Source organism: Emys orbicularis, chromosome 15 (assembly GCF_028017835.1).
Source record: "Emys orbicularis isolate rEmyOrb1 chromosome 15, rEmyOrb1.hap1, whole genome shotgun sequence".
Classification (NCBI taxonomy): Eukaryota; Metazoa; Chordata; order Testudines; family Emydidae; genus Emys; species Emys orbicularis.
Window position 1 is genome coordinate 31,228,745 of NC_088697.1, and position 16,784 is coordinate 31,245,528.

General features: G+C 42.3%; 1 protein-coding gene across 2 annotated transcripts in view; it reads right to left on the reverse strand.

The window, feature by feature from the left end:
- ZBTB16 (zinc finger and BTB domain containing 16) overlaps positions 1-15,947 on the reverse strand; it is a 170,443-nt gene extending 154,496 nt beyond the window's left edge. For both annotated transcript variants that reach the window (XM_065417272.1, XM_065417271.1), the window contains exon 1: positions 14,701-15,947. In XM_065417272.1, the coding sequence (XP_065273344.1) occupies positions 14,701-15,947 (1,247 nt within the window). The remainder of the gene's footprint in view (positions 1-14,700) is intronic.
- Positions 15,948-16,784: the final 837 nt, after the last annotated feature.

A 16,784-nucleotide genomic window follows, 5' to 3' on the forward strand; every position in this document is an offset into this window, starting at 1 on the left:
AAATCAGAAACCCCCATTCCAAACTCTCCCGAGAGCGAGAGCAAATAGAGGAGCCCATGCAGCAAGACCTGACTATGTCTCAACACCATTACGATGGGAATCCCAGTCTGACCACACAGACCCAGGACTCCTCTCAGCTAACATGCACCTGAGCAAAACCAGAAAGGGGTGGGAGACAGAGGGGGTGCAGTGAGATCATTCTGTGCTTTACACTCCGTTTTGTATACCAAGCACTTCAAGCAACGGCACCCAAATTTTGTCTAGCTAATAGCTGCATTGGCAATCAAGAGTGCAAATCACACACAAATTGTGGCCAGACTGCAGCCTCCCGCATCTTTAAATAGAGAGTTGTTGTGAGTTCAACTCAGGCTTATGGGTCCTGGCATGCTAGGGTGACCAGACAGCAAGTGTGAAAAATCGGGACAGGGGGTGGGGGGGTAATAGGAGCCTATAAAATCGGGACATCTAGACACCCTATGGCATGCCAAGATGTGAACGGCCCAATTCTCCCCTTCATTACACCAGTTTAAGACTAGAGTTATTGAAAGACACACACAGTTTTGTGCAAAACACAAACAAAACCCCCACCACTTTAGAAGAGTTTTTTGACAATACAAAAAACAAATATTTCCTTTTACTTTCATTTTCCCCCATCCTCTCCCCTGCTCCACCTTGGGTTTTATTTTGGGGGGGGGGGAAGAGAAAGGTGGGAAACCCCAAACTAAAAATTGTTTTTATTTTCAACTGTGAAAATACTTGACTTTTTCATTAAAAAAAAAAAAGGAGATTTTCACCAAGATGAAAAACGTTCATTTTGGTGGAAAAGTCATTTTCCATTGGGGGGGGGGGGAATTAAAGTTTTGATGAAAACTATTCAATCCATTTTATTGCATGCCGATGATTTCAATGGAATTACACCACTGTAATGGAGAAGACAATCAAATTCCACATGGGCCAGCATTCCCAGCGAAGTAGTGCCTGACTGCATTTAGACCCGTTGCCCATGCTTTGGTCAACCCTGATTTCAAAGCAAAGTTGTTGTTTTTTAAAAAACACTGGGTAGAGCTGACTGAATTTTTCTGAGCTGCAAGTTCCATCCAGCACCCCAAAACTGGCCTTTTTTCAAAGCATTTTTCCACAGAGTTGTCAGCACCATTCAAATTTTTCATTTTTCCCCCTCATTCAAAAAAAATCAAAATGGTTTCAATAAAAATATGAGGAAAAAAATGGGCAAAGATTTTAAAAAACGGTTCAAGTTCTAAACCCTTCAAAACAAACGACTTCAAACCTTTGTGACATTTTTCCCCCCCTTTGCCTAGAATCCACAGAGCCAGTAACCTCCCTCCTCATCTCTGGACTCAGCAATGTGGCTTCAGTCTGACTGAAGCCAAAAAAGAGTTTTATGCAACTGTCAAGCATCATTGGTCAGCACTGACAAAAAAACCATACAGCCGGGGTTTTAAATGATTTCTTTAAAAAAAATAAATAAATAAAAGGATCCACGCTAATGCCCATGATGTGTTGTGTTATCATTGTTTCCTACAGCCAGCCACAAGCGTGTAGACGCAGAGCGAAGGAGGGCCATGGAAATGCATTTCAAAATAGTGTTCTAGGCAAGTGCAGAGGGGCTGGCTCCTTTGTTGAGGTTAGCAGTTACAAGAGAGCTGGGGAAGGAGGACTGGCAAATAGACAATGAACCGATATTACACAATGCCTCTGCCTTATCTCTCCTACGCAAAGTCAGTTTGTATGTGTTGCGTAGCACACTACAACCACAGCCCCTACCCAGCAATAGATAAGATATCCGTCACTGGTGTTAGCTACCTAACCCAGCTTAGCAGCAGACTCCTGCAGCTCAAGCAAGTCCCCGGCAGCTAACCTGAATTTAAACAATTCAGGAACTCTTAAAAAAAAAAAAAAAAAAAAAGATAAAAATCACACTAGCCAGTTTGAGTCTCTTCCTTTGCTACTGATAGCAGATATTTCTACTGATCCAGTACAGAGAGCTGAAACGGAGTTGGATCTTGTCCAAGGGAGGGGAATATGGACAGCGGTTTGCAGCATGAGATCTTTAACCACACCAGAGGCTCATCAGGTCTCACTCCCCTGTCCCTTTCACACACTGCCATTCACGGGTGAGCCCGAGCAGCTGCTGCTTTAGCAGTTATTAAAAATAAATGTGATGGGAGCACAAGGAGTCCTGCAGAGATCAGGATGCCATTGTGCTAGGTGCTGTATGAATAAATAGCAAGAGTCCCCTGCCCAGCGACCTTCCAGGCTAAATAGACAAGGTGGAGAAAGGAAGTATATTATTCCCATTCAATAGGTGGGAAATGGAGGCACAGAGCAATCAAGTGACATGCCCAAGGTCACACAAGGAACTGATTGCACAGCTGGGAACTGAACACAGCTCTCAGGAGCCCTAATTCAGTATCTTAATCTCAAGACCATCCTTCTACTCCAGGATGATAGCGAAGGCACTGACAGTAACCCCCTCTGCCAAGCAGCGTTACTGCTCAGGAGTTTTGTGGCAGCAACAGGCACCAGTTCGCCAGCAACCCAAGTGAGCACTCTGGTCTGCATTTTGCAACCCAGGTGGCTCTCTGAGGTAGCTGGAGTGTCTAATTTAGGGCGGCACTCAACATGCACAAACATTTTGATGCCTGACCAGAGGAAATTCTAGCACTCATAACACTTGTTTATATTGGTTTGGTTGACTAGAAACGAGATCTCTTCTAGATACGAGTGTTAGAGCCCAGCAGCAATAAAAAACCTGATGCTCAGCACCTTTGCTTTCACTCTGCAGTTTTCAGGAAGAGGATGGTTATGGGTAACAATTCCGGATTCCCATGGGCCACACTTCCCAGCACTCGGGACTTAATCTAGAATGGGGTGCCCAAAGAAACCAACCAGAAGCCTTAGCCCTGTAAAATGAGGAGTCCAACACATGTAGTAAGAGATCTGCAAACTGAGTTGCCAGCCTGAAAAACTGGTGCATGCATTTCCAAGAAGAGTGACTTACAAAAAATGCATAATTTGTGCTGTGGTTAAATCTAATTTCTCTGATACTTATAGTTCACAGGCTTGGCTCGGCTGCTCCCAAATTAGCAAAACCTGGCCTTAAATACCATATAAAAAACACATAGTAAGCACTTTGCTTTTATTTATATCAATGATTTCAATGAGAATGACTCATGCTTCCTCCTCAACACTCCTCACCATGCATTATTTATAGTAAACCGTATTAGAAAAGAGGGGGGGAAAGAGGGAACAGTGTGCAGAATATGGGCCATTGCAAATACAGGTGCCCAAAAGCTCTGGTGATACTTGTTGGCATAAACATAAGAAATAAACTGCTTCCAACAGTAGGAGTGGTTTTGGGGACAAAGTACACAACTTGGAATTAAAATTCAAAGGATACTAATCCAGTTACACAATGTACATTTGAGAGCGTGACGTTTGTGTGTATGAGTTCTCATATACCTTTAAGAGTGAAACCCAGATATTTTTGTGCAGTTATTTTAAAACCTAGAGGGTTAAATCCTGCCCCTACTGAAGTCAATGGCAAAATTCCCATGGACTTCAGTTGGGCCAGAACTGCATATTTTCATTCTGTGCCTAGCAAATTTTTAAGCTAACTATGCCTAACAGTACCCTAGAACCTGGATGCAAGAGACATATCGTTCGATAGATCTCTCTGCAGCGGAGTTTAGCATAAAAGAAAAAAGTTGTGCAAGTTGCCCTACAGGACTAGGACTTGGAGCACAGAAGCCTTTTACCCACATTACACAGGTTGCCAGGCCTAATGCAGTGTGTATAATGTTACACACACACACACACACACACACACACACACAAACACACACTCACCTGTGCTGCTATTTGCTGTCTCCAGCTTGTCTCAAGGAGTGGACTTTGTGGCATTTCACATTTACTTCATAGTAAAATAAACGCTCAGGGAGATACCACTGTTCTTTAAATAGCACTCTCAAAGGTCTGCAAACATGACGGCACAGCTATCAAGGGCCAATTCCTATACGAACTCTGGTACCTAACATTAGCAGTTTATTTGTTCTCTTTCAGACCTTACTGGGCAGGTAATGGAAACAGTTTGGTGCTTTTCCCCCTGCCCCACACTCATTCAATTTCTGACTCCCTTATAGGTCAAACAAGCAGGAGCTCTGCTGATCACCCTTTTGTGTTTTATGAAGTCATATAGATAGATTTACAGCTGCAAATTTTTTTTTTTTTAATTGAAGACAATTATATGCAAGCCACCCCAAAAAATACACAAGAAACAAACAAACCTTTCTAACTCACCACTCCTTTCTTATCAATACCGGCAAAAAGGCCAACATAAAACTTTGGCAACTGTGGAAGTTAATACAAGGCTTGGCAGGAAAAAAAAAATACTTTACCTGTTTTTTTATTACAACCATTGTTTAACAAGGTACCCGCTGTCTGCCATCAGGTGCTTTGTACATCTTTGTATCAATCTTAAATAGCTTATCCTCCCCGCCTGCCTCCGCCTCTTCCCCAACAGTTTATCTTTGTATATTGGAGAAACTGGTGTTTAGCTATATACGAGGAACAGATTACTTGATAAACAGACCACAGGGTTATCAGTTGAACTGATATATACAGATAAAAAGCAAATCTCCTATGCTAACATAGGTATGAATGCAATGCATCTTATATTTACCCTCAATAGATATATTTAGGCCAAACTTGCATTTTATCACTTGTTTTAAACAGAAATATTTTTCAGAAGTATACATTTCACACACATTTGTTTAACCAATGTGCCAAAACCCAACTACATTAAAAGGGGCAATAAAAACTAAACTAAAATAGTGGGACAAATTATGGTTGAATAACTTAACAACAACAACAACAAAAAGTCAGTTAACACTACAGCGAAAATTACATAGATTACACTACACTCCATCCACGATACAAAGGCTGCACCCAAAAGACAAGACAGCGAGCTTACAACCCTGCTCACATAAATAGCCCATACTGTTTGATTCCTAGCCAGTCCTCAGATACCATGATAATGGGTACCTTAAAAATGCCCTAAGAGAGATAACTACTGTCCAGTCTGGATAAAGATTTTGAATGTTCCATAATTATTCTTAGCATAAAAGAACAGACTCCACTATTGAACTGAAACTGCTTCATATACGAAGGTAAATGTAGAAGTTAAAAAGTATTCAACATTTGTATAGAAGTATCCTATCCCTGTGGTGATCATTTGTATTTTTACCCATACTAATATACTTTGTCTCCTCCTGCTTGTGTGCATATACATAGACACACACACCCCTCTTTATATTTGTTGTTTCAGTTAGTTGTAAAACTATTTTACTTGTTGTCTGAGTTTATTATTTTACAACTGTTAACCTTTTCATAAATAAAAACAAATACATTTCTGACAAGAAAACAAGTCTTTGTTTTATATTTAATCATCTAACTAAACTCAGTTAAAAAGGAATCACTGGATCCTAAATGATTGCCTTAGTTAAAAGGCCTAGGTTGGATTTTTGTTTTTCCTCTAAAACAGAAACTTTTTAGTCAACTATGAAAAAAAACCATGCAGTGTCAACAATTTTGTCTGTATTTATTAAAAGTCAGTAACAAAAATAGTAGTTCTTTGCTAAAATAAAATTGCAATGTTTTGTCAGCACTCTTGTGTGCAAGTTTCCTATTACTCGGCTGTGTGGTTTATTCGAACTATGCTATACCTACCTGGAAAGCGTTTTAAAGCTTTTTTTTTTTTTAATTAAAGGTGCCCCCAAGGCCCTGGAGAACAGGTTAGTGAGGGAAAGTTTCAGATAATACACGCTAGCTTTCCCTAGTATTCTAATTTCTAGCTTTATTTCTCCTGCACAGCAGACACATTTGCATGGTTTTTAAAAATGTAGGTTTATCTGATTATAAGGATTTTTTTAAAAAGACCTTACACAGCTTCAAACTATTCCAGTGACGACTGCAAAACAAGCTGTTCAGTCTTATAATCAATGTGCATACACACTAGTAGGGCCTTTTGTGCTTTATTAGAAGAGAAAGACAAATGTTGGAAGAGTTGGGACAGGCATTCAAAGCCAACCTTAGATCTTTTGACGGTGACTTGCATGCTAAGGTGAGGGAGTGACCAATGCCAAACGAAGAATTAAACCTACCATAAAGCACTTAGCTGCCTCACACCAGACCAGGGGGAAAAATTGTAAGAAGAATGACACAATCCAGGACTACCCAGAATGAAAGAATGAATGGAATAGGCTAATTTACACAGGAAGTGAGCACTTACCAGACCCTTCATCCTAACACACAAAACCCTCTGCCATATCTGGAAGCAATTACATCCAGTTAACATGATCTGCCTGCCACTAAAATTAACTGCAAAACAGAAATATTTTTCACTTCTGCAACAGGAGATGCCATGGCCCCGTGTTTGGCTGCCGGAAAATATTTAGTAATTACTCATTTAAAGTCTCTCTTGAAGCTGTCAAGGGGGGAGGGGGAGAAGAGGAGGAGTAAGATTGTTGCTAATTATGAACTAAAAGGAAAATGCAGATCACTTTACTATATACAAGAAACACATTCTACACACACAGTGAACAGTGTAACGAATGGAGTCTGTATCAAACACACACAGATAAGGTTGCTCATATACTTGGTCAAAAGTTTAAGGTTTCCAACGTTATTATAGGGCATTCTGCCACATTTCCAAGCAAGGAGGGAAAACACATTTTATGATAATATCACCCATGAAATACCACACAATTTCTGCAGCCCATTTTTCCATACAATCAATGAGCTGTCTTTCACCAAATATTAGTTTACTGTTCAAGTTAAGAGCTATAAATATGCAGTAAATCTTACTGACCTTTTCCTAAAGGCAATGAAACAAGAGCACTTTGGAAAACGAAATGCCTTCCTAACTGGATGATATTTGGTTTAAAACTCAAGGCCCCGACTCTGAAATCAGCAGAGCTCTGCACAGACACAGGAATTGCCCAGATGGAGCAGCTGACAGGGCTCATGAGCAAGCAAGCAAACAATTTTGGAAAGGTGAAAGTGCTGTCTAGGCACTTATAACATCCTCATCCATTAATGTGGAGTCATCTTTGTTGTACCTTCAGACTTTGGCTTAAACAAGGTTAAAAAAAAAATAAAGCATAGCAAAAAAAACAAAAACAAAAAAACACACACACACACACACACACACACACACACACCAAAAAATATTTTTCCAATCAAAATATTTGTATTTACTCTACTGAGACACTTTATTGTAACAGTGCCATTTAGAGACTAAGAACCTTTTTGTTGAGAAAAAATTGACTACTTTGCTGGAGCATTACATAGGTTATATTCTCCCCCCCACCACCACACATACACACACATCCAAGCATATCTGTATCAAACTACAAGGGGATTTGAAAATTTCGCAAGGAAAGAACAATGGTATTTCTCTGGGAAAACTACAAAAACCTCCTACCAGGAATTGGGGAAATATTGCTGTTCCCGGCAAGATGAATTTTAGATTTCTGCTTTCAAAAGGCATCCATCCCCCACACCACTAAAGAAAGCAGAGAGCGATGCCTGATTGATTGAACAAAATAGTACACTTAAAAAGAACTCTTCCCTCTTCACGCTATGTTCTCTGTATGGAAATGGTTAAGTACCCCCCCCCCCCCCGAATAAATCAAAAGTTCAAGGCTGCAACATACCACAATGTATTCCCTCTTTACATATGACAAGAGCCAGAGAAAGCCTGAAATCCCAAGCATCCTGAGCGGGGTCTCCGCTGGCGCTCACAGGTTACATGATCAGGGTCAGAGCTGTGGACCTTAACTGCAACATTCATTTCCTGAACAGGGCAAGTTCTCTTACCCATAAAGCTAATAAGAACTTCCTCGCATGGCAAGCTCAAACTGACAGAGCTACTTGTCAGTGACCACGCAGTAGGAGAATGCTGGTTTCTATTAACATGTTATGATGCCAGGTGCCACTAATAAGGTCCATCAGCAAGGAACAAGAGCCTGCTAAGTTGTCTTTCAAACTCTGGAAATAATCAGTGTCCGAGTTGGGGGGGAAGAAGGGGAATTGTTTTGATTCAGATTGCAGCAGAGTTTACCGACACCTATTGCTGACTGCTTAAAATAAAAAAATTACACAAACAAAAGAAAAACCACCACAACTACTGTATCAGGCTACCAAAATTAACACTAATAACAACATCTCACAAAGCACTTGGGATCTGATTTATCACATTTATTACTTTAATGGTATACTGCATCTGTTTCTCGCTGTGACATGTTGCACGGTGCCAGTGGGTCTAATGGCATTAATATTACAATAGTCAGCTAATCCACTCAAAAGATAAATGGAGGTGAGCCCGGCAAAGAAAGAGCCAAAAAGCAGCTATACTTCCCTATCCAGCTGCTTAAGATACGCTACACTCTTACTGTCACAGCTCCATTATCATAAAAAAAAAAAAAAACAACAACAAGTTTAGTGGCATTAAAATTGCCAGGCATTAGAAATTGCATGTACATTCTTAGCCAGCATTGTCGTTTTCCCCCTTACAAAAAGCATTTTAGAGTATTATTAATTATTGTACTGTGGTGGCACCCAGGAACCCGTCATGGACCAGCATCCCATGGTGCTGGGTGTTGTACAAACACAGAACAGACAGTCCCTGCCCCAAATCTAACTATTTCATCATTAAACACATTGGGGTGAGTCTATCCCCGCTATGACTGCAAAAATCAATGAGTTCTACAAAAGATAAGTTGGGCTACTGCATATAGTTAGAAATACAGATTCACTGACTATTTATATATGCGATATCCCAAAGCTTCTATAAAATTTACATTAAGGTCGCTTCACTCCAAAATTCACAGTATCTGTAGAAAACTGCACCCCAAAATGTGCTTTGGCAAAGGGAACATGCATATAAAAAGAAATAGGTTGTGCACTGTAGCTACATCTCCTGCACCATATTCTGGGATGCCAGAATGGATTTGGGATTCCACGCTACAACTGGACACAGATCACAGATGAGGATGAGGTGACCGGTCAATTTCCCTGGTACATTCCCAACTCTTACTCATGGTACTACTGGCATTAAACAGCAGTTGCTATTCAGTAAATGGTTTGAAGGGGCATCAGGCCTTAAGTGTCTCAAGTCAGGTATCCAAAACCAGTGAACGATTTTGAAAATTTAGACTTAAGCATTTTACGTGGGGAATAGAACTCATGAATCCAGACTCTGCAGTGGTTTGTTCCAACCACTAAGCAACCTCAGTCATGGAACCATTAATTTATATAGTTGGTGTAAAATATGGCATGGATTGCCACTCTCCTTGCTTGTTAAAGAGAACGGCCTTTCATCCAAGGATCTCCACGTTACACAACGCTGTGCATAAAATACAGCCAAATTGTATATTAAAGTAGCTCTCAAGATCCCAATCAGGATCAAGGAGCTGTTCCTTTGGGCACCGAATAAATAAGCCCTGACCCTCTAAAAATACTTACACCAGAGTAGTCCCATTGAACCCAATGCAACTACTGATGGGTATAAGGGTTAAGAACATGCTTAAGTGTTTGCAAAACTGGGGACACAGAGAGAGAAACAGTCCCTGAATGAAAAGCATACAATCCAACAACAACATACGATGGGTGGAAGAGAATACCTTACAAGTAATTGAGTTTATGGATCTTATCTTCAATCTGTAGTTTGTTCCACTGTTTAAAGAAATCCAATTTTAAATAAAATTAAAAACCACCATAAGTATCAGCAAGTTTAAATATTTTGACTTCATGATAGAAACAAACTGAAGTTCAATTTAGTATAATAGCGATTTTCAAAGTTCATGAGTGATTTTTCAAATGCAAAAAGGTTGTTGAAATATAGCTTTTTTTCCTGCAATTAGAAGCTGCAATCAATACCAACATTAGATTAAGTTTGAACTTCACTGGACCTAGATGGAAATCTTTTATTTAAAAAAAGAATAAAGTTGAAAACTCAATACACAATTAGTCAGAAACATAAGCTCAGTAAAGAAAATATGGATTTTAAAACAGCCTAGATGTTCTAGACAAAAATTCAGCTGGGACTCCAAACCGTGAACAGATAATTGTGATGATTCTGCTTCCAAAAGGTCATAATTAACTGTTCTTTATTAATAAATTGTATTATAAAAAGGCATCATCAGATGACAACTCTGTCAAGAAAGGAAAGATGGTTGTGTCACTACACCACTAGATAGGAATTAAATCCAGATCTCCTGGGTCCCAAATTATGTCTGACTCTCTGCATGACTTCAGACAAGTCACAACGTCAGTGCCTCGGTTTCTCTTAGGAAATATTGTTAGTTCCATTTTTACCCTTCTCCCACCCACTCTCTGATGTGTTTAGATGGTGAGCTCTTCAGCATGGGGACCATCCCTTATTAGATGTTTGGATCTAGGCTGGGGCCTCAAGACACTATCATAGTACAAATACATAGTGATTAGCCAAAAGGAATTATATTTATTGCCCACATTATCCACTTGCACATCCTTATACTAATGAAAAATGGTAGGAAATACACAATTGAGAGGGGGAAAAAATCTATTTCAGCTGAACACTACAGATTGTGGGGACCTATTGGTTCCTTAATATGCTCTTGATAATACTATGGTAAACCAGTGGCACTTCTACTGTGGTTTTGACACAAACTATGGTCTACTGTAGGCATCTGCAGCCTTAAAAAAGAAAAAATAGTTCTACCCACACAGAAGTTACTGTTTCCAAATGTAATTGTCCCAGCCTTGCATATTCAATTGCTTCCTTGACCACCTTAAAGACCATCAGTCTTGGTTCACAAACACAGCATGGGTGAATGGAAATATTCACTAACCAAGTCAGTGCAGAAGAACTCTCTACGTTTAAGCTGAGGTTCTGTATACCCAATCTGCAGAAAGGGTGTGAAGAAACAAAAGAAGCCATTGGCATTTAGTTGTAGCTTACATCTGGGCTAAAAATGAACCTGCGGGCACCTCACAGAGTTCACTTCAAGTTTAAAACATAAAAAACTTACAACTGCTGCAAAGCAGCTTGGTGACTAAACAACCATACTGCAGCAACTTCAGCATGGCCAAGACATCCTAAACATTCTTATAAAGGCTCAGACTGGTCATCCTAGAAAAGAGAGGACTGAAGGGGGATACGATGGAGGTCTATAAAATCATTAATGGTCTGGAGAAAGTGAAGAGGGAAGTGATATGACCCCTTCACATAACACAAGTAGTAGGCATCACCCAATGAAATGAATAGGCTGCAGGTTTAAAAACAAACAAAGCGAAGTCCTTCTTTATACAACTGCAGTCAACCTGTGGAACTTGTTGCTAGGGATGATGTGAAGGTTGAAAGCGTAACTGGGTTCAAAAAACAATTAGATAAATTCATGGAGCACAGGCCCATCAATGGCTATTAGCCAAGATGGTCAGGGATGCAACCCCAAGCTCTGGGTGTCCCTAAGAATCCAATTGCCAGAAGCTAAAAGACTGGAAGACAGGGGATGGATCCCTCAATTGCCTGGTTCTGTTCATTCCCTCTGAACCATCTGACACACTGGCCACTGTTGGAAGACAAGATACTGGGCTAGATAGACCATAAGTCTGACCCAGTGTGGCCGTTCTTATCAGTTTAAAAATTGGCTTACATGGATTTAGCTTGCATTGGTAAATTTACTGTACTGACAAGCTAAACACACACAAACCAAGTTTGAATCAAGTTAAAAGTGTCCACGCAGGGTTTGGTATTGGTTAAACTCAATCTGTTTAAAAAATACACTTAGTTAAACTAGTGCAAAACTTGTGAAAAAGGTCAGAACTACAACCTTATTACAGTACAAAAGATATCAAAGTGCATTATAAGTGTCAGGTTTCAGAGTAGCAGCCGTGTTAGTCTGTATCCTCAAAAATAACAGGAGTACTTGTGGCACCTTAGAGACTAACAGTCTCTAAGGTGCCACAAGTACTCCTGTTATTTTTATAAGTGTCAGATCATTTAAACTAAAACTCCAATTACAGCTACAGAAACAAGTACATCTCATTATGCAGAAACCTGGCTTAAAATGTTTGTCCTCTCATTCAAAACATTTAGTCATTCACAATGAGTCTCCTAATCATGGGTGTGAATTAGGGAGGTTCTAAGCTTACAATGAGACTCGGCAACGATGGAAGATTATTGATCAGCAATGGGAACTCTAGAGCAGACTCAGCATTGAAGTTCTCAATTTAATCTCTGCCAAGATGACCTCTCAGAGAGTTTCTAAAATAGTTTCTGTGGTACGTGCACGAGCATCAATTGTTATTCTTTGTACTTTAGAAAGGAGAAAGGAAGACATTTAAGAACATGGCAGATAGCCATGTTCAAATTCTCTCCAGCCATGCACTGCAGCTGCTTTTCAATGACATTTAGCCTGCATCGCTTTATAGTAAGCACATCAGCCCAGATCCTCAACTGGTGTAAGTCAGTATAGCTCTAGCTCCAATTTACACCAGCTCAGGCCCTGGCCCAATGTGTCTATTAAAAAAAAAATTACACAAACTCCAATGGATGATATCCATGTTCTAGAATGACAATGCAGGAAGTTGCTGTTTACATACCATCCGAGTAAACAAAAAAGAAATCTGTTTTGCCAATGGGGATTGCTGGCATACTGCTATCACCTATTTGTTTAAATACAACTGGCATCACAATGTGCACACAGTGTCAAACTACACTGAGATGCCATCTGAAGAGTCGGACAAACCCATGTGAGGGTGGAAATCCCAGAGTTAAGGCTGCCAGGCTGTACTTAAAATGAAACAAGTTGAACAGGCAATTGATGTTCTGAGGCCCTTTGTGAGCTACAGATAATCCTCGATCATTTATGGATGGCACAACAAGAGTTCAGATCAGAGTGGTTTTCCTACAACACACACAGGCGAGGAAACAAACAGCCAGAGCCTCGTGTGTATATTATGTACATTAAAACTAATTAAACTTGTTGGTTCGTTCAAATACTGGAAGATGCTCAGTCTGAATACTTCAGAGAGGCTCCTAGGAATTCTAGCGTCATCCATGATTTGAATTCTACTAACAGGAGATCAGATTGTCATGTACTTTTGTCACCCCCATGGAACAGAGGGGCTGCAACATGGCGCACACACACACACACACACACACACACACACACACAATGAAATGCTGACACGTCAGTAGAATCAGTACAAGTGTCTGCACGAGGATCGAGCAGCCCTTCGCAAGGCTGTTCAGTCAGTTCCTACCCCGTGATATTAGCACATCCAAATGCAGGAACAAGTTAGGGTTCCTGCTCTTACAGCTTAGGACAGGAAAAATCAGAGCCCTGACCCCACAAGCTGATGCTCACCCGCAGACCCTTACACTCACAACGAGCCCTACCAGCAAACAGGGCACTGTGCAAGCACAGGGGTCCGTCTGTGCAGATCAACCTGCATGATCAGCTCCAATAGACCCACTAAATGCTAGATTCTGATCTCCTTTACGGTAGGTGTAAACCTAGAGAAATACTACTGACAGTGAAAAAAACAACAACCAAACAACAACAACGAGGAGTCCAGTGGCACCTTAAAGACTAACAGATTTATTTAGGCATAAGCTTTCGTGGGTAAAAAACCCACTTCTTCAGATACCCACGAAAGCTTATGCCTAAATAAATCTGTTAATCTTTAAGGTGCCACCAGACTCCTCGTTGTTTTTGTGGATACAGACTAACACGGCTACCCCTCTGATACTTGGCACTGACAGTGTAGTTACTCTGGACGTTCTCTTGGTTCAAGCTCTGATCACTATGACTCCAAAGTCATCATCTGACACTTGTTTGAGAAGCAAGAAGGTAAGTATTTCATACGCAGTTACTCAATGGGGAGCGGCATCATGAGATTGTTAATTTTACACTCTATATCAATCCAGAAGGCAGAGAGAAAAATCCCAGAGTCTCTGGAGCAGGATGTGAGAATCCAACATGCCTCATCCCAATGTTAAAAAAAAAAATTACAGCACATACCTAGCCCTGGCATCTGAATGCATGTTAGGACATGGAGCAAGAAAAGGACAGACTATTGCCTGAGCTGAGTGCCATCCTCTTTTCAACCCAAAGAAGGAAGTGCACATCTTTTGGAACTGGTAATAAGATATAGAGTCTTTCATATCTGGGTTGTGGGCTCAAATCTGGCCGGGTAGTGACCGTAACTCATTGTCTTGGCTAAGTAAGTTGGTGCGGCTCAGAGTAGTTCTCCACGGACAAGGGTCCCCATCATAAACCTCTCCCTGGGCCCTCCCCTATTTAGTTTGCAGCTTGTTAATGCTTTACCCAGTTGAGAATGCAGTAAATTCATACATGTGCAAAGGGCCAGCAAGAGGCCTATGCACCACTAAGGTCCTACTTCTGGATGTCTTAAGCAGGAACTGAAGAGTGATGCACAGGCTTCATGAGAGCCCTATGCCCAGGGGTGAATTACCCCTAGATGGAATTCATTTTCCTCTACTGGGGTCAAACCAGCCAGCACTAAATTCAACTGAACAAAAATACAAAACAAGCTGATTGTGACACAAACCATCAAATGTCAGGAGAGACGTGCTGCCACATCAAGACTAAACGAGCGCAGAGGACTTACCTGTGTTGTTCCACCGTCTCGTTGTCCGGCAGTTCTGCGCCACAAACACTGCACTGTTCACCAATGGCTCGGTTTTCAGTTTTCATGCCAGCTGCCAATTCACCCAGCTTACTGAACAGCTCCCTTTGAATAAAGCCTTGAGGCAGAAGCCCCCCGTAAGCGCTGAAGTCCATGGACACGGCAAGAGCTGGCTGCATGTGAAGAGCCGATGTCATGGAGGATGGCATGCTGAGCATCGAGTCAGTTTTGTGATTTGGTAGCACTGAATATATACTCAGGTGTTTCTCGCTTTGAGAAATCGAGTGCTCCGGTCCGACTTGCACTCCTTGGCCCAACTCGAGGGGCTGCTCTGCATTCTCATCCCGGGCATAATGAAGTTCACGGGCACTTGTGATAACACTGCTACGCGTGGGAGTACCAGGGCCTTCCTTGCTTTTGTCATCCGACTTGTCCCCTCCAGAAGTGCTGGACTCTGCCGTCCTTGGGCTTTCGTGGCTAGACGCCTCCTCCACTTGCATCACTTCTGTTTTTACTTCGGAGAGACTGGGGTGGCGGCTGCTCGTGGAATGCAAGTCCTCGGAGGCGTTCTGCTGTAGAGCCCCTTGCAATAATGACTGCCCGATGGTCATCAAACTATCCACTGCAGCCTTCGTGGGGCTCATCGCGGAGAGTCCAAACGAAGTCGAGACAGATGGGCTCTGCTCCACCATTGCCCCCGTTAAACTCTGACTGGCCATGCTGGCATAACTACTCTCTTCACTGGAATGCTTGGAGATGAATAGGTTTTTGATGTACCTAGATTTCCTATCCTCCTCCTCTTCAGTGCCACCATCCGTCATGTTGACTTCTGTATCATTCTCCTCAGACGCCTGAATGGTCTCCAGGATCTTCAGACACTGTTCTTCCAGATATTCTATTTCTAGGATCTCGGCTGCGTAAAGAAGATCATCCAAGTCTTCAACTTTAGCCTGGAGGGTGGCCGTGTAAGCATATTCCAATATCTGCTGAAAAGTCTTTGGTGAAAGAAAGTCCAGGGTATAATGCTGACTGTTGCGGTGGAACAGGATTTCAAACATTTTACTAGTGCAAGCCAACACTGTCCTGTGAGCATGGAATTCCTGATTGTCCACCATGATGACCACATCACACAGAGTCCCTGCAAGGCGCATTTGGTTGGCTTTCTGCAGGAGCCCTGTGGGGTGGCTGGGGTTCTGGAGCTGTATCAGACCCATTTTAGTCAAATCCATAGTGCGCCTGAGATTTAGTCATTAGGGTGTCTTTCTTTGCTCAATCCGGGACTAGCTTTAGGTGCCCGTTGTCTGTGAAAACAAAATAGAGGAGGGGGGAAATAAAAGGGGAAAAGAACTTTTAGTTTAGGATTTTGGCAGCAAGTTGCATACAAAGTTTCTACAGCTAAGTTTTGGAGCCTGGAAACTGTGGAAGCTCCAAAAACATCATAAACCAACTTCCCGTTACAAGGGCTGAAAGGCACAGAGGGGACATGGGGAGGGTCGCTGGGTTCCAAGCTGCAGCACTCATTGGCCTTGCACAGTCCAGCTCTGGCTGGCTGATAAACCGGGTCACCCTCCAGGCACCTTTGTGACATGGAGACAATGAAACCTGAGGGAATGGAGGGGGACCTCTTGTTGTTGGAAGCTGAAGGGGGGGTGGTGTCCAGGCTTCTCCCTTGCCCCCCCAAAAAATCACAGCCACCCTCCTTAAACCGGCAAACCTTGTTGCGTCTGCTACCACCCCACTGCCTGTCAGACACACCATGGGAAGCCCCAACCCCCGCAACAGAGTCCTACCCACACCTGGTACCCCAGGGGCCTCTCCCCTAAATACACGCACACACCCTCCACACAAGGGGCCACCCCGCTGCCCCCGGGGAAGGTCTGTGCTCCTCTGGGCCCCACCCCGCTGCCCCCTCGTGCCCCCGGGGAAGGGGGGGGCTGTGCTCCTCTGGGCCCCACCCCGCTGCCCCTTCGTGTCCCCGCGGAAGAGGGGGGGGCTGTGCCCTGGGGACTCGCTTCCTCTCCCACCCTACCGGCTCACCCCCTCCCCACGCACGCTTGGTGCCCGGC